Here is a 23,874-nt window from a genome sequence, read left to right on the forward strand (position 1 = left end):
TTTAACAGAGAAAGACAAGATGTTTCTGTTCGTGGACAACTGTAGAGTTCACCCTGAGGAAGTGAAATCCTTGCTGTTAGTTTTTGACATCTTCATGCTCCCCAGGGTCAGCTTCAGTGTTTCTGGAAGAAGTTTTGGATGGTGTGAGATTTTTCTTCACACGCCATTGACAAACATGCAAATGAGTGAGTTGAATGAGGGAGTGTGGACGGACAGAGGGTGCCTGGAGACCCCTGGGTCAACCGTGCAGATCCTGTAGATAGTGTTTTCAATGCTGCCAATCAAAGGGCACTGACAACAGGAATGAAGTGGGGGGCGTGTGAGTTTATGTGTATGTCTGTGTGTGTGTATGTGCGTGTGTGCACACGTGCATGCGTACATGTACTAAGGGCAAGAAAACTTAGGAGAAACTGCTTTAGCCTGTGATTCACTGATCTGTTTCACAGAATATCTGCCAAGCTTGTCATAAGCAAATTTTATTCTCCTTTTATGTAAAAGAGGCATCTGACTTGAAATCAAGCTTTTAGTTATAATTTCTTAAAAACACAAGTTCCAGACCTATTGCTGGCATCCCCATTCATTCATTTACCCCCCCCCCCACCCCCATCCTATACACTATAGACTTAAGAGTACCATCGACCACAGAAAACAAGAAATTGTTCATAATTTTGAGGCTGAGTCATAGGAAGAAAATGACATTTTGTTTAGCAATCTGTTTGAGATAAGGAAATGCAAACAATTTTCACACGAAAAGTAATTCAAGTTAAGTCTGGTCTCTTAACTGGTTAAGCTTCAGCTTTGAGGCAAACCCAGCTTTCCCTAATAACTTAGTTCTATTGATCGACAGTTGCAGGGGGTGACCATCTCTTATATTTTCAGTTTATTTGGTAGTATGTCTGAAATATACAAATGTTTTGCTGGGAGTGGAGAGGTCTGTGTCACAATGGCAGCTGGAAGTTAAGATTCATAAGAACTCTAGTGCTCTTCATTTGGGGAAACGAATTTGGAATTTAGCATCATAAAATCCTTGGTTACTTTATTATCGTGGTTTGTTCAAAGCAGTCTTCCCCTGTGTTCACGCTAGTAGGTGGAGGTGGATGGAGACATCACAGAATCGCGGTGGTTGTGTGGAATGCCTTCTGAGTGTTTTAGTGCCCCAGAGAAGCAGTGAGGTGGGGACATTCCTGTCATTCTGCAGCAAGAAGGTGTCAGGATTTGCCACAATAGATGGGAGGGGCTACACAAATGCGCACGCCCGAAACCCAGAGGGCTCTGGAAACCCCGCTTCGTTTATTTTCCTTTTGGTTTTATTGCTCTCTTTTAGAGGAGAAAATCACACAAATTCGAACTCCGTCTTTGTATATAATGTTGTTTGCTCTGTTAAAGAGATTGGAGTTCCAACCAGTGAGGAGAGACAAAAAACAAGGACAGAGGTTTGTTAATGGGATGCAGAAGGGTGACAGCTCCACAGTTCTCTGCACCTCGTCGATCTGGGGCTCGTTATGAAGTGGGAACCATCCAATAATAATCTAATAAGGACAACCACCCTGACTTCCGTTGGTCTGCCTGTCTATAGCTTTTCAAATATAGAGTTGAAGTCTTTCAGTTTATTAGTTTTTTAGAACCTCAAAATTGCTTACCAAAATGTACTGTTAAAGTTTTTTCATTATCTATAGAAATGGTATTTTTCCTAACTTCAAATATATGGTTTTAAGAAAATATTTATTAAACCTTTTTAATAATCTGCTCTGATAAAGCCTTTGAGATTTGCACTTTCTGGCATAAAAATGACAGATGAGAGTTACAATTGGAGAAAAGCTATTGCAGCTTGCACTGATGTTCACAATTTCTCTTAATTGCTTTCCCATTCTACTCACATTTATATTTTAGTTTGTGGAATTTTTTGCATTCTAGAATTTTTTTTTTTTTTTGCTTAAGTTGATTTTTTAACAGTAATATTTTGTTTCGGTTCTTTTGGCATCTTGTGTTATTTCAAATGACAAGTGTTGAAAATTGTATGGAGATCTTTTGAAATCCAGTAATAGCAATAATTATTCAGAGATCAATACCCATATTATTGTCGGTATGAATTGGTTTTTATTAAAATATAGAGAAATAGATGAAGAAAGATAAATAACAAGGATTTGTAGTCTTTATTACCCTAGTTGCAAATTGTCTTTGAAATAGAAAAACTATTACTGAGATAAAAAGGAAAACTTGGTCATTTAAAAGCCTTCTTGTAAGAAAAGGGGAAAACTTTGGTTTTAAATAGCCCATCTGGCCTTCAGAGGCTTTTCCCCAGGGAGCTCCACTGACTTCTGCCGCATAGATTGCGCCCGATGATGGACATAGCCCATGGCAAAGAGGCCAGGGAAGGAAAGCAAATGGACTTCTGTGAAAATACACGAGGGACAAATAGCATCCTGCTTGCCAAGTAAGTGCTAGAAAATGCTCTAAAACATGGGAAATACAGACAGGCCCCAGCAGGTTCCAGCATTCTTATGTTGGCTGGGATTCTGGTTTTTAATGCAAGTCCTTGTTCTCTGTTAAGTAGACCTTTGACCTACATGTTACCTTTTTTTTTTTTTTTTTTTGAAGTTATAGCTGGGCAGCGTTCTCCAGGTTAAGTCACACACAAAACTTTGATTTGATATTTTAAATCATGTTATAAATCAACATAGGCTGGGTTCTTCTTAACTGTGAAAAAGTAGTAAGGATTTATTCATAAAGGTTTGGAGGGGTTGGTTTATTTTTAAACTACAATTGCTTAGCATCTATAGAACTGGGTGGCCACACAGGGTCTTCTAGCAAAACTGTTTCTTGTTTGTTACGGTTGGTTGACGAGACCACCACCTTTTCCCTGTAGCAACCCCTGATGGTGACAAGAAGAAAGCCAATATTTCTGATACACTATCCTTGGGTGACTATATAATTTACTTTTAAAATTGTTTACCAGCCTCAAAAGAGTTACAATGAAGAAGTCTTTTAGAAATGAGATCATTATTTACGAAATTTCTCAGATTCCCTTGTCTCTACCCTTTGTGTGTCCGTGATGTTTGTCCAGCAAAAAATTAATACCACTTTTCTCTCCTCCCCACCCCTTTCCCTTTTGGTAACCATAAATTTGTCTTCTATGTCTGTGAGTCTCTTTCTGTTTTGTAAATAAGTTCACTTGTATCATATTTTAGATTCACATATAGGTGATTAGCAGATACAAACTACTATATATAAAATAGGTAAACAACAAGGACCTACTGTATAACACAGGAAACTATATTCCATATCTTGTAATAACCTATAATGGAAAAGAATATGAAAAAGAATATATATATATGTGTATAAGTGAATCACTTTGCTGTATACCAGAAACTAACACAACATTGTAAGTCAACTCTACGTCAATAATAAAAAATTGAAGTTAAATTAAAAATACGACTTTTTACAATATATAATTCAATTTCAACATTGCTGAATCAGAGCATCTAAAGGGTGCATTTTGTGTGGTCAAATGGTAAATGGTGGCCTGGAAGTGGAGATAATGGCCATTCCCTAACTCAGAGTCTTTGGTCCAGGAAATCACCATTCTCTCTCTGACAAGGATCCTACCTCACATACTGATGTGGGAAATAACCTGAGACAATGGATGTGGAAATACTGAAATATAAATGGACTGTAAAATTGTAGGATGTTATTGCGTTCTGAATTTGAGATTCTTCATCTGCAAGCAAGGCTCTTACTTTCATTCATGTACCCACGAAATACCAATATCTGAGCTAGATCAGTGATATTTTATGAGCTGCTCAAAATTCATGATGCTTAATTAATTTAATATTTTATTTGATTTAAAACCCTGCTGGATTTTCTTTCCGGAAATTCAGACATATTTTAAATCCTTCCAGAAGGTGCTTCTAAGTCCTGTATTTAATATTCTTCATGTAATTTACATCTAAAGTAGTGATTATAATCTAATTTTTAAAGCCTTCATATATCATCCAGTTTAAAAGAAACCAGTAAAGTGTGTGTCCTTTAGATAAAATCTGAGAAATAAACAATTATTATTTGGTTATTTTTCCTTTCCCCACTGTCTTTTTCATTGCCAAACAAATAAGGAAGTTGAGAGATGCTTTCCTTTCCTGATATCTGTTGGCCCTTCAAATTGCTCTTCCAAACAGCCTTCTGCCACCATTACCACACACACACACACAAAATTGTGGAAAGGTTTCCTCTTGTTACTCCACCTGCTTCTTTATGACAGTCGTATTCTCACTGGACCCTGTTGTCATTACCATCCTGGATTGAAACTCAAGTACCACTTCTGTCTCCTAGTGGAGCCTACACGAAACCCTTCAAAGGCACTAATCAGATGTGGTTTCTCCTTGTCCATGTGAGACAGGTGAATAAGTATAACACGTGAATTGTCCATGTGAGACAGGTGAATAAGTATAACACGTGAATTTAAGGAACTTATGGTCAGGATAAAAGCAAGACCAATGCAGGCTTGTCTAGTGCTGTTCTCAGACCAGTGGTATCAATTATTAGTGAGCTTGAGTTCCCAGAAGGTAAAATCAGTGCAGAGAAGAACAGTCAGGGAAAGCTTATTGGGAAGACAGGACTTTAGCCAGATCATGAAGGATGGGAAATGGGGATCGACGGAGAGAAGCATTAAATACGAGGCGCAAGAATGAATAAGATGAGTTTTCAGGATAGCGGGACCCCATCCTGAATTCATGTAGTGAGCTGTGGGCAGGCAGGCCTTGGGAAGTAGCTTGGTGAGTGTATTCCTCTCCTGGGCACCCCCAGCCCCACCTCTCCACCCCAGATGCTAACCCACCCCCATCTCCAGGCCCAGTTATATAAACAAAAATATCTTTGCATTTATAACACGTCCTCTAGTCCTTAAAAGGAAAATCAGAATCATAACATTTCCTGTGTCCCAATATGCTAATATTGGTATGATCAACATTCAGATTCCTGGGTTTTTCCGATAAAGAATGTCATTTTGCTGAACTGTTATTCTTTTCTTAAATGATCAAGAAACTTCTGTCACCTACCTTTAGTCTCTTTCCCTACTTCCCTATAAACCTTTCACTCTCAGATCTTCTCCTTTGGATAGTTTATACTCACTATGTACCAGGAATACGCTCCTTGACATGTTCTGTGTATTTTCTGTGTATTGCCCGTCTCAGTCTAATCAGATGTTTTCATTTCATTGACTGAGCAGCTCCATGTCAGAACTTGTGGTGCTCATGTAGGTAACACAAGCTAATGTTTCTTGGTGGTGCTTTCATGAGATTGTGTGTTTTTAAACTTTCCTCAAAGGATAGACTCATGACACCCGCTTCTTTTGGTCCACAACACCCTCTAGAGTAGTAAGTGTGCCAATTAGATGTGCCAGTAGTTGCTGTGGACCGAACTAACTTGGAAAGGTTTTTTTCTTTTTTTCATAGTATAACATATATAATCTTCCCATTCAGAATATAAAAATTCTCAACTTTAAAAAGAAGACAATGGAATGAAAAATAATTTTGTCTCTTAGAGAAGTTCTGAAAGGAAAGATTTTTCCAGTGTTCTAGTCTGGAAATGAGTGTCTCCCCTCCCTGCCAAAAAAGAAGAATGGCTATGATTTTTCACAATAGTAAACTATTTAAACAGATAAGATTTTCCTTTTCACTAGTGGGGAAGAAAGTATCACCACTGCCACCCTGCTCGGAAGGTAACTTAATTCCAAACTCTACCAAGAATAATATTGGGCATTACTGGAGCTCCATTTGAACCAATCTCTGCCAAACTCCTTGAGTGAGAAATAATGGATTCTAAATGGGAATTCTTTCTACTTTGGGGAGTTTTCATGATATGTTACATAAAATGTAAAACAATTTATCATAGAATATTTCTGTTCTCTTTATCTAGAGGTGACTTTTCATGTAAAATCTTTTGTATCTAGGAAGGAAAATACTTCTATATTATTTTGATAAATGAGTTCTCAATACTAAGCCTAATTCTGTGACCTAACGTTGTAAGTGAAGACTCTTGTGAATCGAACAGAAACTCTTAAGAGGATGGATCCTAATGTAAGAAGGAGGTCTGTTTTTCCTGGTCATGTCCTGCCCTTTCTCCCCTGTAGCATACATGCTTAAGTCTGGTACATGGTGGCCTTCTACACAAATGTGCCTCGTCTCCCAGGCCTGGGTAGAGTAGGAAGTGGGTTTAGTAGCTACACACGGACGCTTTCTTAGGAGCGTTGTTATTGCTATTTTGCCTTTGCTTTGTGGTGTTCTAAGCTTTGGTGAATTCTGGTAATACTGGCACCCAATCTGCATCAGATCAACTATCACAATGGGACCCTTTACTCCCTATGAGCTTTGTTTAACCCAGCTCAAGGGCCACAAATACCCAAAACAGTCTCTGAGAAGCTTCCATTCTTTAAATTCCTGGTGAGTGTGATTACTTTCTTAGTGTAAAAACAAAACTTATACTAGTGGGGGTTTTTGAAGCAGTTGCTAAAACACTAGTTGAATTGGTACTAAAACATAGTGGCTAGAAATCAGGGACTTTAGGTGTTCAGTAAACCTGTGGATTTTCAGGTCACATCCTACCCCTCCTGCCTCAGTAAGATGGTGATTTCTGTGTCTGAGGAGGGGCCCAGATTTGTGCCATTTAACAAACACCTTCTGGTGATTCCGTGGCAGATAGTTAGCCATATGTTGAATATGTTGGTTAAAAAATATATATTAAAAGAAAAAGAACCCTGGTTACTTTGAGAGGCAATACACGGCGGAGATTAAGAACTTCAACTCTGGAGCCAGATGGCCTGGGATTGAACCCCAGGTCTGCCACACTTGCTTATAATCTTGGGCAGTGTCTTCATCTGTAAAATGGGGTATAATAGTACTTTCCTGAGGGGTGGTTGTAAGAGCTCGTGAGTTGTAACATGTAAAATATTTGATTGGCCTGGCTCAGAGTAAGCCCTTGATATGTTTTAAGTATGATTATTCTTGTCACTTCTATTTTGATTCTATGTTTGCTTCCTATGGTTTTTGGTTTTTTTTTCATCCTTGTAGAATGATCCCTGGGAACACTTTAGTAAACTTCAGATCTTCCCATAAAGCAACAGAGAACAGGGTAAGAGGACATGAGAGAGCATCGTATAGACTCTAAAACCAGACGGAGCCATGTTTAATTTTACTTCCATCCCATGGAAGCTATATTACCCTAACCTCACCCTCTGGTTTCCTATAGTATGGAGTTATTTTGATAGATAAAGCATGTGAAAGATGAACTTATTCCTAACATATAGTAAGCATTCAATGCATGTTTTCCATTTTTATTGTTCATATATGTCATATATATAAAATATACACATCACAGAGAAGAAGAGGGAGACAGAGAGGAATTCAGTAACCCAGGCTTAGGAGGAAAGAGGAGAAGAGGGGAATTCAGGGAAGGTTTTTCCGAGGAAAGGAGTTTCTAGTCCGTGCTGAATTGGGAAGCGATTAGAAGTTAGCCAGGATATAGTGGGAGTGGGGAGGGAGGGAGAGGTGCAGAGAGTAACCTTCAGAGAACCGCGTGTTGCTTCCCTTGTATGAGGCTGGAATGTGTATCTGGGTGGGTGAGGGGTGGGAGTTCCTGGGAAGAGATCAAAGAAATCTAAGGGAGAAACTACAGTCAGACCGAGTAGGGCCTAATAAATAAGCCCTGGTAAGGAGTTTGAATTTGATCCTGAGGCTAATAGGGGGCAGTTACTTTTTTAACAAGGAAGTGAGAAGATGAGATATGCACCTTAGAGAAAGTATTCTACTGCTGGTGTGGAGAATGAGCTGGAGGGGGCCGGAAGATGGGCAGAGACCAGGAAGCAGGCTGTTGAAGAAATCCAGTGCTGGTGGCCTGGACTAAAAGTTATCAGCTCTCTTTCCTAAGTCCTCCGTGGAGGCGGGTGGGGAAGCCCTGCAGATCTGATTCTGAGGGTTAAAAATTAATACTGCCTGAGCCTGATTCTCTAGCACGTCCATCTCTGCCTGACCTTAAGTTAGATCCTTGTGGAAGTTGCATTAAGTCTCGTAGGCCACTGGAGTGCTGTTAAACTCCTGCTCCTGCATGTGAAATGGAATGGAATCTCAGCCTGCAGTCAGCCAGTAAATGAGTATAACTTATGTTGAATTCCAGCTAATGTACCGCCGTCGAAGTAGCATGAAGTCTGGGAAGTCACTGGGGTACCATTTAGAGTACTGAACAGTGATTTACTTGGTTAGACCCCAATGGCCTGTATGTGCCAATATAGCTTCCATGGTCTTTTCTACTTTGTTCCAGGGAATAAGTTATGGAATGAAAACATCCATTTTTAAAATATATTTTCTATATCTTAATTCATTTTCTTGGTGGATGGGGATTATTGAGGTCACTATTTATTGTTCAAAAATGTGTAGTACAAACGAAAGTAGCAAGTCATAACCTAAAACCGTGTAGTTTAAATGAAAGTCACAAGTCATAACCCAAAGTAATTTTTCCTATCAAATGTATATAATACAGTTTTCAAAAGTATTGATATTCACACTCTTACCCAGAATAAATTTGAATTTTTATAAGGAATTTTTTAAATGCTCATTATAAGTTTGTGATATATATATATAGGTATAGATACAGATTTAATGTTAATTGTTCACTGACATACAAATATATAGAATGAGTCATATGCCCATGATGTCCAGTGTTTAAAAAGAAAAATAACAGAACTAATGTTAACCTGGTAAGTCCTAGAGGTCCAAGCCTGTATCTTCTGTCCTCATGTAATTATCACCACAAGCCCTATATTTAATACTTGCTTAATAAGTTATGTGGTTGCCACGTGCAAATGATCATTAATATGAAAAGCTTGTCTGTTGTTGCCCCTACGTTTGTGGTGAAACGAGTATTTGTTGTGTGAGAGCTCGCAGCTTATCTGTGATAGGTGTCCTGGGCCCTTTGAACAACCGATGTTCCTAAAATTTACAAATGAGGAAACCTCAAATATGAGTCTGTAATAACTACATTTAAAACTATCTTAGGAAATATTTTCCCCTCTTAATAAAAGTAACAGATCCTTGAGATTAGCTCAAGATGGCGGAGTAGAAGGACATGCTCTCACCTCTTCTTACAAGAACACCGGAATCACAACTAACTGCTGAACAAAAAGCACTGGAACCTACCAAAAAAGATACCCTACATCCAAAAATAACAAATCCTCTGATTGGGTTTTCAAAGTGCGTAGATGCTTGATAAATAAGTAGGAAAAGAATTTTAGATATGCAAAGAGATTAAGTCATATTTATCTAGTTTGGGAAAGTCAAAAGAGGGAAAAGATAAATACGGTGGAGAATTTTAGAAACGTTTACTGGAATAAACAGTAACGATTCTGAACATTTGTGTGTTACTGTGGCTTGTTCATTATGTTTTCCAAAACATTACTTCATTTGATCTGTTTAAGAAGCCTATGAAATAGAGTTTCTACAGCTAGGGAAATTATTTCTTAGAGCAGTTAGGTGACTTGTCCAGAGTCCAAACAGCTCATAAGTAATGAACTGGAAACTCTGTTTTCTGACTCTTTAGCCAGTACTTAAATGTTCAGTAGCAAGTAAATAATTGGCATATATTAACTACCACATTGTATCTGAAGGCATCTGTGACTAGGCAGTTCACATGGAAGATGTCCTCCTTAAACTGCCCACACATTTACTGCCTAGACTGCTCATTTGCCATAAAATTTTAATTTAAAAAAATGGTTTTTCTGTTTACAGAAGTAACACAGGTTCTGAGTAGAAAATTTAAAAATGTACATTGGCTCCATGAATATTATGTGACCATAGATTGCACCCCTCCATAGATTCTGAGATTTTTGTGCTTTTTGGAAATATTTTATGCTTTAAAAATATTTCAAATGAGATCACAAAGAACATTTTTGTTGCTTTAGTTTTTATTTTAACAAATTAGTATGAAAAAATTTCCTGTGTCGTTAAATGTCATTATGATACTATTTCAACAGCTTCATAATATTCCATTTTCCAAATAACACCTATTAAGAACTTGGGGATGCTCTCTATGTTTTGTTGTTAGAAATAACACTGAAGAATATCTTTACTAACTACCTCATTGTATAAATCCATATTTTCTTAGATAGCCTGGCAATAAAATTGCTGGGTTAAATGATATATAAAATTTCTTGATCATGACCAAATAGCCCAATAGCTTGTCTTACTTAAATTCCCATTTTGTTGTGTATGAATGCCATTTTTTACACGTTTGCCAATCCCTGATCTTTTCAAAAATCTTTGCCAAAATGATCATCAAAAATAGTGTATTATTAAAGGTACATGCACCCCTATGTTCATAGCAGCACTATCACAATAGTCAAGACATGGAAACAACCTAAATGTCCATCAAGAGATGAATGGATAAAGAAGATGTGGTATATATATACACAATGGAATACTACTCAGCCTTAAAAAAGAACAAAATAATGCCATTTGCAGCAACATGGATGGACCTAGAGATTATCATACTAGGTAAAGTAAGTCAGAAAGAGAAAAACAAATACTATATAATACCGCTTATATGTGGAATCTAAAACATGACAGAAATGAACCTATCTAGGAAACAGAAAGATTCACAGACAGAGAACAGACTTGTGGTTGCCAAGGGGTTGGGGGGTAGGGGAGGGATGGAGTGGGAGTTTGTGGTTAGCAGATGCAAACTATTACATATAGAATGGATAAACAACAAGGTCCTACTGTAGAGCACAGGGAACTATATTAAATTTCCTGAGATAAACTGTAATGGAAAAGAATATTAAAAAATGTATATATATGTATAATTGGATCACTTTGCTGTACGAGAGAAATGAGCACAACATTGTAAATCAACTATACTTCAAGAAAAAAATGGTGTGTTGTCACTTTGCGTGGTTAAACAGTAAGATAGTAAATCCATTGAAGGAGGGGACTAAGATTTGCTCTTTGGCTTGAATCCTGCACAACGCCTGCTGTATCTTTTGACGCAGAGACATTCAACAAACAGGGTGTTGCCTACACAGCACATGTAATACATAAAACATTGGTCATGTTCCTATTTGATCTTTGTTTTTATCAAATACTTCAAGTGCTTCCCTTCATTCTTCTGTGAAATGAAATAACCAGCTTTTTCGGTGGCCATTCAGATGGCAAGTACGAGTTGGAAAGCATTTTGCATTTTTGGAAGTAGCATCATAGTTTTTGAGCTAGCAGGAACTTCAAAGATCATTCAATCTGATCCTGTTACTTTACAATAAGCATATTTAATGTAAAGATATGAAAAATCCTGGTGTGTTTTACAAATTGAAATGGAAAGCTCGGTGTCTAATATTTTTGCACAAATGTATAATTTTGTCCATAGTTTATATGAGTTCCTCATGTCCTGAGAAATGTAAACCTCTCTACTTTTTAATTCTTTGTAGTATAGTGAAACTAAAATGGTCGACCATTTTAAGAAAACAAAATTTTAGCCATGGCAATGGATTCTGGTTTCAAAGATAAACCAAACGCATTTGCAGTGAGCTCCAACCCTGCTTTATCTAAATAATAATTTCCTATAGGCACATTACTTGGCATGGCTTAGTCAACCATATTTCTTTTCGTTTTGTTTTAGGTAGCAGTTTTACAACATCATCGGGATTATATACAGGAAATAATTCACTCACGAATTCCTCTGGATTTAACAGTTCACAGCAGGTAATTTTCAAAGCCGTTTAACTTCTGAAATTTAAAGAAATGCAACAGATGATTTTCTTAGGTAAAGAAAGATTTGTTTATATTACACTATAAGCGAGACCTTTCTTAAGCCTTCTAATAGTTGTTTTTTGTTTTTTTTTTCCTCCTTTAAAAATCTCTTTAGCGGTCCTATATGGTGAGTTGTTTGGTTCTCAGATTGGTTGAATTTTACCTAGAAATCATGGAATAGAAATATGAAGAGGGAATCTGATCTTACATAAAACTGGTTTGCAAGTCTGCTCACTTCAGCCAGCGTGTGCTTGTGTGTCCCTTTGGGAAGTCAGAGAAGACGGAAGTGCAAACACATTCACGGTTACATTCTGAAAACACTAAGCAGCAGCCGTATTCTGACAGGTTGCTCTTGTGTGGTTTGATTTGGTAGGACTATCCATCGTATCCCAGCTTCGGCCAGGGTCAGTATGCACAGTATTACAACAGCTCGCCGTACCCGGCACATTACATGACAAGTAGCAACAGCAGCCCAACGACGCCGTCCACAAATGCCACTTACCAGCTTCAGGAACCACCATCTGGCATCACCAGCCAAGCAGTGACAGATCCCGCAGCAGGTAATTACGTGCATTTTTATTAGTCCTGCACGCTATGTTTCTGGTGGTTGAAATGCATTTTTCCGCAGTCTTATATTCACGACAGTGGTCGCACACCTTTGACAAGTTTTGGCAAGGCCTTAAGTCAAGCAGCATGCTGGTGACCTTAGCTTTATTTTTACTTGCTTAAAAATTTTAGTACGAAGTGTATAACTTCAGAAGTACATGAAATAGAGATTTTGTTTAGTCGTACCTATACTCAATTTTCAAAATATGTATAGCTTTTTAGATGCATAAGTATAAATGTTTAGCTATAATGCTTACCTATAATTATAACTGTGTTGACATATGAATATGAAGATAAATGACATCACCTCGAATTTAATGTTTATCATCGTGAAACAGTTAATGTTTTTCAAAAAAATCAAATAGCATCAAAGGGTTGATCATGGAAAATGGTGATTCTCCTGGCCTACCCTTTCCCCCTCATGACTTGCTGTGAATTTTTTAACAATGTATCTGAGGGCGGGCATTTTTTGTACTCCTGCACAACCTTTGAGGGGCCCTTTCAAATGCAAGTCTCTCCATCTCTGGAAGTTTATCTGCTATGTTTTTATTTTTTAAAATTTTTATTTATTTATTTATTTATTTATTTTTGGCTGTGTTGGGTCTTCGTTTCTGTGCGAGGGCTTTCTCTAGTTGTGGCGAGCGGGGGCCACTCTTCATCGCGGTGCGCGGGCCTCTCACTGTCGCGGCCTCTCTTGTTGCGGAGCACAGGCTCCAGACGCGCAGGCTCAGTAGTTGTGGCTCACGGGCCTAGTTGCTCTGCGGCATGTGGGATCTTCCCAGACCAGGGCTCGAACCCGTGTCCCCTGCATTGGCAGGCAGACTCTCAACCACTGCGCCACCAGGGAAGCCCTCTGCTATGTTTTTAATATTTCTTCCCCTCCATTAATTCTTTCTGGAACTCTTAATATTGCATGCTTAATTTCCTGAATTGGTCTCTAACTAGGTTTCTTACATTTTCTCTCGCACTTCTTGCATCCTTAACTTTTTAAAAATGTAGTCTTTCCTTTCATGGATTAGAGGTGAGCTGTTATCCTCAAAGCAGCAGCGAGTTTTTTTCCTTTGCCTTTTATTCCTAGAGCCAAAGCCCGCCACGTCAGGTTAAAATGGTCTTACATTGTAAGGCTCACTTCTATGATGTGATCACAGTGTTAATTCTAGGCGGTTATCCCAAATCGTGGGGGGAAAAAAATGTAATGGATGCTAATTTAAATTTTGACTATAGGGTTGTCTTGTAAATCTTAGCAGATGACCCTCCCGAAAACTCCTTTAAGTGTTTAGTTGTTCTGCCTTTTCTCTTAAATGCATGCAATTGCTGTTTTATTCTCGAGTAGGAAGTTATATCATTCTTAATCTTGCATTACAGCTACCTGCGCATCTCCACTCTAAACATGTTTATCTTTGATTATCTTATTCCATTTACCTTTATTTTAAAAAACTCGCTTGATATAACATTCTTCACGCAGTTCACATGTGTAAAAACAGTATTCATAGAACCTCATGTATGTATTCTGTCTTTTAATTAGATTTCACATCTATATAATCCCACTTAAATAAACTTTGTTATAGAAGGTACTGAATGTCCTGTAGAAGTTATTGCAGAATTTTCTTCTCTACTTACATTAACTTCATATAGGTATCAAGAGGAAAGATAATAGCTTGCTGAAATTTAGGGATATCTTGTGTTTTACGTGAACCATCTGGGTCGTGCAAGCTTCTCAAGGACCAAAAGGAATTTTGAAATGAGGATAGCTATGTGAATGAGAAATAGAAAAACTCTTTAGGGTCTGTGGAATAAGAGACTGAGAAAAGGAGACAGCAGAATAATTTTACTTAATTCATGACATTTTGGTTGTGAAGAGAACAGAATAAAACAAACTGGTGAAGACTTAATCATGTTTCTTAAATTAAGATTGATTAGAGCTTTAAAAAAAAGGCCATTTGGACATATCATAAAACTTTATCTCTGAAACTTGACATTGTTCTAAGTGAATTTTATTTATAAAAGGGATGCTGTGTGAGAGAGTGGGGATGAGTGGACACGAAGCCACGCCAGATGGGAAACAATGCGAAATTATAATTTTTGAAAGGTATATATAATTTTATTTTAAGATTGAATGATCTATCTTAGGTTTTATTTGAATAAATGCTTAGCGTTTTAGGTACTTATTTCAATTTCAGTATCTTTATGGCTACAGAATAGGAAAGAATTGAAATGGGGAGAAAATAATATTTTTCAGATTTTTTTATATTCACCACTTCCCACTAAAATGATTGTGTAGGGATCAGCCTTTCTTGTCTTACATAGGAGTGGAAAGTTCAGTGAGTTTACACATTGAAAAAGAAATGTGGATTACTTTAAAAATTCAAGGAAAATTTAGTCTTTTTTTTTTTTTTTAAACGTTTGTGGTAAGATTGTGGATTCAGCCTAAGTTGTTTGGCATTAACTTTCTTACTAGTCATGTGTAAAATTATAGACTTATACTTCTTGATGAAAAGTAAGTGTTGGTGATGAAGTACATAAAAATCATTAAACTAAAGAATTAGAAGGAATGATTTATTACATATAACCTAATGTTTTTGTTTCAAGATTGAAATAAAAAATAGTTAAAATAATGAAAGTCTGTTTTTGTTGAAGTTATTTCAGGTGTTTTTTTTCTTTTAATAGTCTATTGGGTTTAAAGTCAGTATTTTCTAAAACTGGAAAGTTAAATTCTAGTCAATTATCTGATCTTATGTATGACCAGGTTTCTGCCTTTCAGTTTCATGGAATTATGCAGTACAGATGAATCCACAGTACATGAGTTCTTCCATACTTTATGATATCTGTTCTTTATTGGTCATAGAATCGTTATGTCATAATGAACAAATAAGATAGCCTTGTAAGGCTTTTTCAGGGCAAACATGTAGGGACTCATTTATTTTTAATTGTGCATTTTAAAATTGGTATGAACAATAGTAATCTTCCAAGTCCATGATATTATGCAGTATTACTTATAAATATGTACCTCCCCATGAATCTTAAGTTCAAAACTTATTTTAATATGTTTGTAATTAAATATTGAAAACTTTATCCTCCTTTCATTAGGCATGTGTAATACATTAAAAATAACATAACTTGCATATGAAAGCTTACTCTCAAATTTTAAAAACTAAAAACAGTGCCTTTGCATTCATTTAAAAAAAATGAGTTCATTAGTCATGCATTGACTGTCTTAATAAAATACAATTTACATCATCTGGAGATATGTAAGAATCCATCTACTTGAGAAACATAGTAAGATTTATCTGATCATTCACCAATGTTTTAATTTACTTATTGGATTCAAGAAAATAGTGCCTACTCTTCAGCTAGCAGTGCCAGCCTCCCCACTCCCCGTTGAAGGACATCTTGGTTGCCTCCAATTTTGGCAATTATAAATAAAGCTACTATAAACATTTGTATAGGTTTTTGTATGGACATATGTTTTCACTCATTTGGGCAAATTCCTAAGAGTCTGATGGCTAGATTGTATGGTAAAAGTATGTTTAGTTTGATAAGAAACTGCTAAAATGTCTTCCAAAGTGGCTGTATCATTTTGCACTTCTACCAGCAAGAATGAGAGTTCCTGTTGCTCCACATTGTCACCAGGGTTTGGTGGTGTCAGTTTTCAAATTTTGGCCATTCTAGTAGGTGTGTTGTGGTATCTAATTGTCTTAATTTGCATTTTCCTAATGAAATATGATGTTGAGTATCTTTTCATGTAATTATTTGCCATCTGTGTGTCTTCTTTGATGAGGTATCTGCTCAGATGTTTTGCCCACTTCTTAATCAGGTTGTTTGTTTTCTTATTGTTGAATTTTAAAAGTTCTTTGTATATTTTGGGTACAAGTCCTTTATCAGATGTTGTTTTGTCCCAGTCTGTGTCTTGTCTTTTCATTCTCTTAACATTACCTTTTGCAGAGCAGAAGTTTTTAATTTGAATGAACTCCATCTTATCATTTTTTTTTCTTTCATGGAACACGCATTTGGTTTTGTATCTTAAGACTCATTGCCAAACCATAGGTTTTCTCTTATGTTATGATCTAGAAAATTTGTGGGCATAGAGTTGTTCATAATATTCTTTTTTTATCCTTTTAATGTCCATGGGCTTGCTAATGATGGACCCCCTCTTTCATTTCTGATATTAGTAAGTTTTATCTTCTCTCTTTTTGTCTTGGTTAACCCTCTAGAGTTTTATTAATTTTATTGACCTTTTCAAAGAGCCAATTTTTAGTTTTATTGATTTTTCTCTGTTGTTTTCCTGCTTTCAATTTCATTGGCTTCTCTGTTATTTAGTATTTCTTTTGCCTACTTTTTTTTATATATATACATTTATTTACTTATTTTGGGCTGCATTGGGTCTTTGTTGCTGCACGTGGGCTTTCTCTAGTTGCGGCGAGTGGGGGTTACCCATCATTGTGGTGTACAGGCTTTTCTCATTGGGGTGGCTTGTCTTTGTTGAGGAGCACGGGCTCTAGGTGTGTGGGCTTGAGCAGTTGTGGCATGCGGGCTCAGTAGTGGCTCATGGGCTCTAGAGTGCAGGCTCAGTAGTTGTGGCACATGGGCTTAGTTGCTCCGCGGCATGTGGGATCTTCCCGGACCAGGGCTCGAACCCGTGTCCCCTGCATTGGCAGGTGGATTCTTAACCACTGCGCCACCAGGGAAGTCCCTTCTTTTGCCTACTTTTGATTTCATTTACCCCTCTTTTTCTAGTTTTCTAAGGTTTGAAGTTTAGATGATTGATTTTAAGTCTTTCTTCTTTTCTAATATACACATACAGTGCTATGAAGTTCCCTCTAAGCACTGCTTTTGTTGCATCCCACAATATTTGATAGGGGTTTTTTTTTCATTTTCATTTAGTTCAAAATATTTTTATTTTCATTATCATTGAAGCCCTCCCTTTCAAAGAGGTGTATATTTATAAACATCCTATTGGAGAAAAATCTTAGAAATTTGATGGTATACAGTAAGAATCATTTGTTACAGCCATAGTTATTCACATCTTCCTAATTAAATGGCTTTCAGTTCTTAGAAAATGTGTTTAGTTTCTGAGAGAAGGGTATTACATGGTCCCTTCAAATTCTACTATCTATATAAGATAATTTTGGTCACAGTCAACTCTTTTTTTTTTCCTTATCCAAATCTAAGTAATATTAAAATTAAATCCAATATTACTTTAATTTTTAAATGATGGATTTCATTTAAAATTTCTTTTAAACTTTTAAAAGAAAAATTTCTTTTAAATTTTAAATTTCTTTTTAAAATATTTTTCTTTGCAAAGTTACTGATTTACTTCTATGTTTAAAAACATGTAGAGGTAAGAAATAAAAAAAGAAAAAGACATTTTAGGATGTTTCCCTTTTGTGCTAATACCTAAACGCTCATCCCTCCTAGCCACTGAAGTGTAAAGAGTATATTATTTCCTTGTACTGAACCCTAAAATCTTAAGGCATGTTGTTACCAGCATAATTGAATACCTTCTTTTAAAAAAGTGGTTAAAAAATAATTTAACCACTCGAGAGTTATTCATGAAAGAATTTTTTAATTGATTTTTATCAAAAGAACACTTAAGCCATTCTTTAAAAAATGTTTTTCTTTATCATGTCAAAATATGAACACTCATTTGTAATCCAGTTACTGTGCTATATTTAAATAATTTGGCTTGAGAACATTTTTCTTGTCCAAAATCTCTTAGAACATCTCATAATAATTATGACAGTGATCATAATAATAATACATAGTAAAAACACAATTACTGTGTTTAGAGCTTTACATTATATTACCTTCAACCTTATAAATATACCCATGAATTAGGTACTATATGTCTCCATTTTACAGATGAGGAAAATGAGGCACATAGCTCTTGAATGCTCACTAAATGTTAGGTGTTATTAAGTTAATCTGGAATTTTGAGGCCAAATTCTTATGAAAGGGCTATTCACCTGTAACATTGTATTTTTAAAATAGTACAAAGCAATCAGAGAGAGAGGGATAAAAGTAAATGATAAATAATCATTTTAGGTTAATGTGAAATAAAAGCTAATTATGTATTTATTAGGAACGAATTTTAGCACGGATGCTATAGAAAAGTTCCTTTTTCAAAGGATTTGTTCATTTGAATTTCTTACAAAAAACTTGATGTTGAAATCTACCTTTTCATGCTCTGACTGCGTGCAGACAATTTACTGGTTAAGGTGATGTACAGGAATCTTGCCAATATTGAATTTCAAGTGACAGAGGAAAAATCAGTATAAGAGGGAATTCAATATGCATGGGAAACCATTTGTTCCCTTTGCTTCTTTGATCCTTGCCAAGGCCCAGGAAAGTAGAGCAAAGCGCATGAAAAACAGGGGAACATTCTTGTGCAAAGTGGCAGGAGCGCTCTGAGCTCTCACAGGAATTCTGTGTGACAAGATGAAAAACTAAACTGCCGGCCGTCTTCCCTGTGAATGTAGGACATTTGGGCCACATCTATGCTACCTAACGTGTCTATGTCTGTTCGCTATAGATATGATACTGAGGTTTGCAATAAGCTTCCGTTTTCACTCCTATATTTTGCCAAGTGAGCAGTTTTGCAAATCTTTAGGCCATATTTGCTCCTTTCCACAGATGCCTTGTGGACTTTGGAAGAGTTTGCAGTTTGTTCAGCTCGAAAAGCAACTATTTCAGCAAAACAATTTTAACTAACATTTTAGAAACATTTGTCAGCAAAACAAATATTTGTATCTGAAATAGCCAGGCTATTGAGATGTGAGAAAACAAAACAGATGTTTGTTTGGCGTTCTTGTGTTTGGTTGTCTTGATGGCATTTGTTTTCTTTCTTTTTTTTTTTTTTTTTTTTACCCCCAGGGGATGTACAGTGTTAACCTTAATGAGAATATAAAATTCTTGGAAATAAAATTCACGCTTTTTTTATATTGCCAGGAATGTAGTAAAAATGAATTGCCGTACCTGTGAATTTTGGACTTCCTTCTAAGAAGTGAAAAATTCACTGTTTTAGCATTTACCCATTTTGTGCCTCGTTACTGGTTTCACTAATTTTTTCAGTTAGCTGGCATGAACTCAGGATGCCTTAGAGTCAATTTTAGTACACTTGGATTCCAGTATGTCATTCTTTCTGATATTTTTACGTAACAGATGATTTGAATATAAATAATAAAAATCAGAAAGCATATATTATAGAGCTAATTAAATTAGTTTAGTTCACTAACCTCCCAAACATTTATTATTTCATCTTCTTTTGTAGCTAATTGAGTCATTGTTTTTGTAAAGTATTGGTATTAAGCATCCTATGGGGCCAACACAAATCAATGTAATAAGTTCTCTTGTTTAAGTGGAAGGACATCAGCATTTACTGATTCAGTTTTTTAATTGGAGATTGCTGGGGAAAAGGACATAGAAAGTTACCTGTGTTTGCCATCCCTCCCCCTCATTTAATTGGGTTTGGATGGTTTAGCGGATGAGTTTGGGATTAACTTTTCAATAAAGGTAGTTTTGATGATTAATGGCTATCAGTTTTATTCCTAGCTTCATAGCCAAAAAAAAAATTTAAGTTTAATGAATGTCTTTTACATTTATTGAACAATAACGAAAGAGCATGGGACAGAATTATAAAGGTCCACGAGGGTTTACAGAGAAAAGTAAAACCCCTTTCATCTTTTACACCCAGCTCCTTGGTTTCTTTCAGCAGAGTTTCTTGTATATCCTTCTACGGATACACTTTGCTTATATAAACATAGACATAGCACCTGCCCCTGAGCACTTTTTTTTTTTGCATACTCAAGTATGTATACTTTTAATTAGTTTTCTTTTTCCTTAAAGATATTAGAATACTATACATACTATTCTGTACCCTACATTTTTCTCTTAGTAATATACAGAGAAAAAGTCAATATGTAGTTTTGTTGTTTTTTATATTTCATATCCAAATATAACAATGGCGAATATATTCTGAGCACTTACTATGTACCAAGCAGCATTCTGAGCACTGTTTGTGCATGACTTAGTTTGTTTCTACCAGGTCCGAGAGAATAGGCAATGTCATCACTATCCCCATTTTACAGGCAAGGGAAGCCAAGGAGAGGTCAGCTGCAGTGCTGGATTTAACCTCTGGAAGCTTGGCTTCAAACTTGAGTTCCTAATCAGGAAAGCATGCTGCTTCTTAAAACCACTGGGTCTGAGATTTCAAACAAGCGGAAACATGAAAATGTAAACAAAGAGTCACAAAAGGTAGTAGCTATATGGTGTTCATTTTCTTTAATTATTCATAGCATATATGAGCATAATTACTCAGCAAAGCCATCTATTAGGAGTCATTCAGTTAAATATATGTTCAATGTTTGAACGAGCTCTACTTGCTAATAAAAATAACGTAGGTCTGTCTGAAATTATAGGGACATGGTAGGTAATATATCTAAGGTGATCTTTTACTGTATTTCCTGAATTATAAGATCAGTTTGTGGGTCTCTTGAATGATCCTACAACCAGTTGTACACTTTCTTATCTTCCACTTTCCTGCATCTGTTCTGTCCTTACTCGCTATTTATCCTGTTTAATAATTACCTACTGTGGACCTGCTTAGGAAACGATATTCACAACAGCCCTTTACCCTTTCCTTTCCCTTTTCTTTTCCCTGCAAGGACCTCATTCTCTATTTGTGAACTTTTTCTTTTTTTCTTTATTTCTCCACTCACAGCTCACGGTTGATGAGTGTTAAGTATAGGGATAATGATATTCTTGTCTCAAGGGAAGCCATTCATTTTAAAGTGAAAGCAGGTATCTTAACGCAGTACAATCATCTTCCAACACTTTTGAAAATATTTACGTGACCCCCTTTAGAAAACTTTATAAAATTAAAATTGCATTTTCTTCAGAACCATTATGTAAGACAAATTTTTCTATTTTTCACTTTTATGTAACTGCCGATATTTGAGTACAGTTTTCTAATGTTTTACGTTGCGTGTGTGCAGTTTTCACCTGGATTATTGATTGACTTGATGATCATGGATTGGTTTGGAAATCATGTCTACCATTGTTTCTGTGAGAAAATAGCTTCTGAGTTTCAGACAGCTTATGTAAAGATATTTAGAACATAGCTGATTTGAAAATTGGCAACTCTTTTCTAATCTACAAATCCACTTGAGTAACTTTACCTGGAGCAGTTGAACAATTTTAAAGTTAGAAGTGACCTTATAGATTCTTTTCCCTAAGACTTTGACTCTACTGATTATGAATAAGGAATCCAGAAAGGTTAAATTTTTCCAAAGCCGCGCGGCCTGCCATCAGCAACATGTCTCTATGGCAAGTTGGAGTGGCAGCCTTGGGAGACATGACGTGGTATGGAAATCCACACGGCCCCAGGCAGCACTGCTATCTCCTGAAGATGGAGAGGGATGTCCTATAATGAGTTCCAAGGTGGAATCCGTTAGGGACACAAGTTGTCAGGTTTAAAGTTATCAGGGTTCCTTTACATTCAGTCTTTTGTGATCCTTTGCTACAGTAATATTCACTGAGAATTGAATATAATGCACAGTGTTTCCTAATCACACCTGCCTGGGTACCACTCTCCACCCACCCCCACAGGGCATATCTGTGAACTTCTCTTGGGCACCACACACTTCCTTGGAATATAATTGAGAGAAACTGGAGTGGTACCTAGGGATTCGGAGTTGGGCTAACCCGGCTTGGAATCCTGCTTCTGTCATTTACTCCAGGCACATCACTTAGCTCTTTAGTGTATCAGTTTTCTATGAAATGAGGATAATACCACTCTTGTGTATAAGATGAATGAGGGAATGAAATTATGTGGTGGCCGGCAAAATGACTGACAGATACTAGGCTTTCAGATCTTCGTTTCTTCAGCTATGCGTTCAACAGACATGTACAAATGCTTGCTGTGTGCCAGGCGCTGCGCCTGGTGCCAGGGACATAGAGGTGACAAGAAAGGCAAGGTCCCCAGCCTCAGGAGCTGATGAGTTCTCCCCTCTTGAAGATAACTGTAGTGCGTTGCACATTGTGGTTGTTTCAGAGGTAAAGCCCTCAAAGTGTGTCTCACCTGTTTTCTTCACATAGAATGACTGTCGGGGATTTAAGCCAGAGGTTGAAGCGTGTGAGAAGGATGATAGGTGTTTCTACGAGGTCGTTCCATAGAGTACTGGAGAGTGGATGATGGCCTGACTCCTGCGATGATAAAGTTCTCTTAATTTAGTCACTAGACCTTGTCTGAGGACCTAATTTACCTGCGTTAGTAATTCGTGAAAGGGAAGAAATAGTCATGGAAGACAGATAGAGAAATCAAAGCAGTTCTCTAAAATTAATTAATACCTATTGGTCTCTGACTTCTGGTTACTTCTATGAGACTGGTCAACAAGTATACTTGCCTTGGCTTATTTTACACAAGTTTTTATGGGAGGGTTCTATGACCGATCACTTGAAGTTATCAAAGTTTCTTCAAGTCTTCTCTTATCCTTTGATGAGGTAATATTCACTGAGAGTCTTATATGATGTAATGTAATTTGTTCAAGGCTTTGATGAGGTTGGTTGTTTGTTTGTTGCCAAGATAGATAGCTCCCACTTTAAAAATCTCCCAGTATAAAATTGGCATGTCACTTTGGAGGCTTGTTGGCCCATTATTTTGTAGGTCTCTGTGGGTCCTAAATAGCTTTGTGAGGAACATCACTGGCGTTCCCTCAGGGCTGCGGCCTTCCAGCTAGGAATCGTCCCTGGACATGTCTCTTAATTTTCATAGGGGAACATCATTTCCATTCTCAGTGCAGCTAACTTAGTAACAGAAAGCTCAAGTCTCCTCTCAAGCCAGCAGCCAAGAATCACTTTCCTCCAAGTAACTCATCAGTATAACCTCCTCCCTCATTGCTGTCTAGAACCCAAGTGGAAACTTGCTTCTGTTAGCTGCTAGAAGGGTAAATAATGGCCTCATTCTTCTAGATATTTTCAGTTTTACCCTTAAGATAAGCAAGATGCCTGCCATTCATGTTCTGTGCTCTGAAGTGCCGAGTCAGCCATATGGAGTCCAGTGTAATCAGCCTTAGGAGTCAGAGTCTTGTGAAACCTGCTGTTTTATTTACCAGGAGGGTATGTTCCTGGCATCACACACACCCTTCTCAATGAGCAGTCCCATGAGGCATTTCCTTCTCGTTTCTGTAGAGAAATTGGTTTGTCTCACCTTATATGCCCCATGAGTCTTTGAACTATTTGCGCCTCTGCCTGTGTTGACTGCAGACTTAGGGCAAGCAGACCTGGGCTGACCACTCTCCTCCCAGCTTTATTTTATTTACATTGCCCACTCCAGTGTTTCGTCTAATGCACTCGTTCATTGTTTTAAAAGACTGCTATAGAGTTATTGTGTATACATTTGGTGGGTATCTTAAACCCTTTTTGGAGAAAGGTAGGATGTAAATTACTCAGAAAATAAAATAAAGAATTTAAATGTTTTATTCAATAAGAA

The 23,874-nt window shown here is 36.9% G+C and overlaps 1 protein-coding gene across 6 annotated transcripts in view; it reads left to right on the forward strand.

Annotated features, from left to right (window-relative positions):
- The window catches only part of EYA1 (EYA transcriptional coactivator and phosphatase 1), a 325,108-nt gene that overhangs the window by 215,901 nt on the left and 85,333 nt on the right, over positions 1–23,874 (forward strand). For all 6 annotated transcript variants that reach the window (XM_059902377.1, XM_059902373.1, XM_059902374.1 and 3 more), the window contains 2 exons: positions 11,653–11,735; positions 12,157–12,343. In XM_059902377.1, coding sequence (XP_059758360.1) covers positions 11,653–11,735; positions 12,157–12,343 — 270 coding nt within the window. The remainder of the gene's footprint in view (positions 1–11,652; positions 11,736–12,156; positions 12,344–23,874) is intronic.

Source organism: Balaenoptera ricei, chromosome 17 (genome assembly GCF_028023285.1).
Source record: "Balaenoptera ricei isolate mBalRic1 chromosome 17, mBalRic1.hap2, whole genome shotgun sequence".
In the NCBI taxonomy this organism is placed as follows: domain Eukaryota; kingdom Metazoa; phylum Chordata; class Mammalia; order Artiodactyla; family Balaenopteridae; genus Balaenoptera; species Balaenoptera ricei.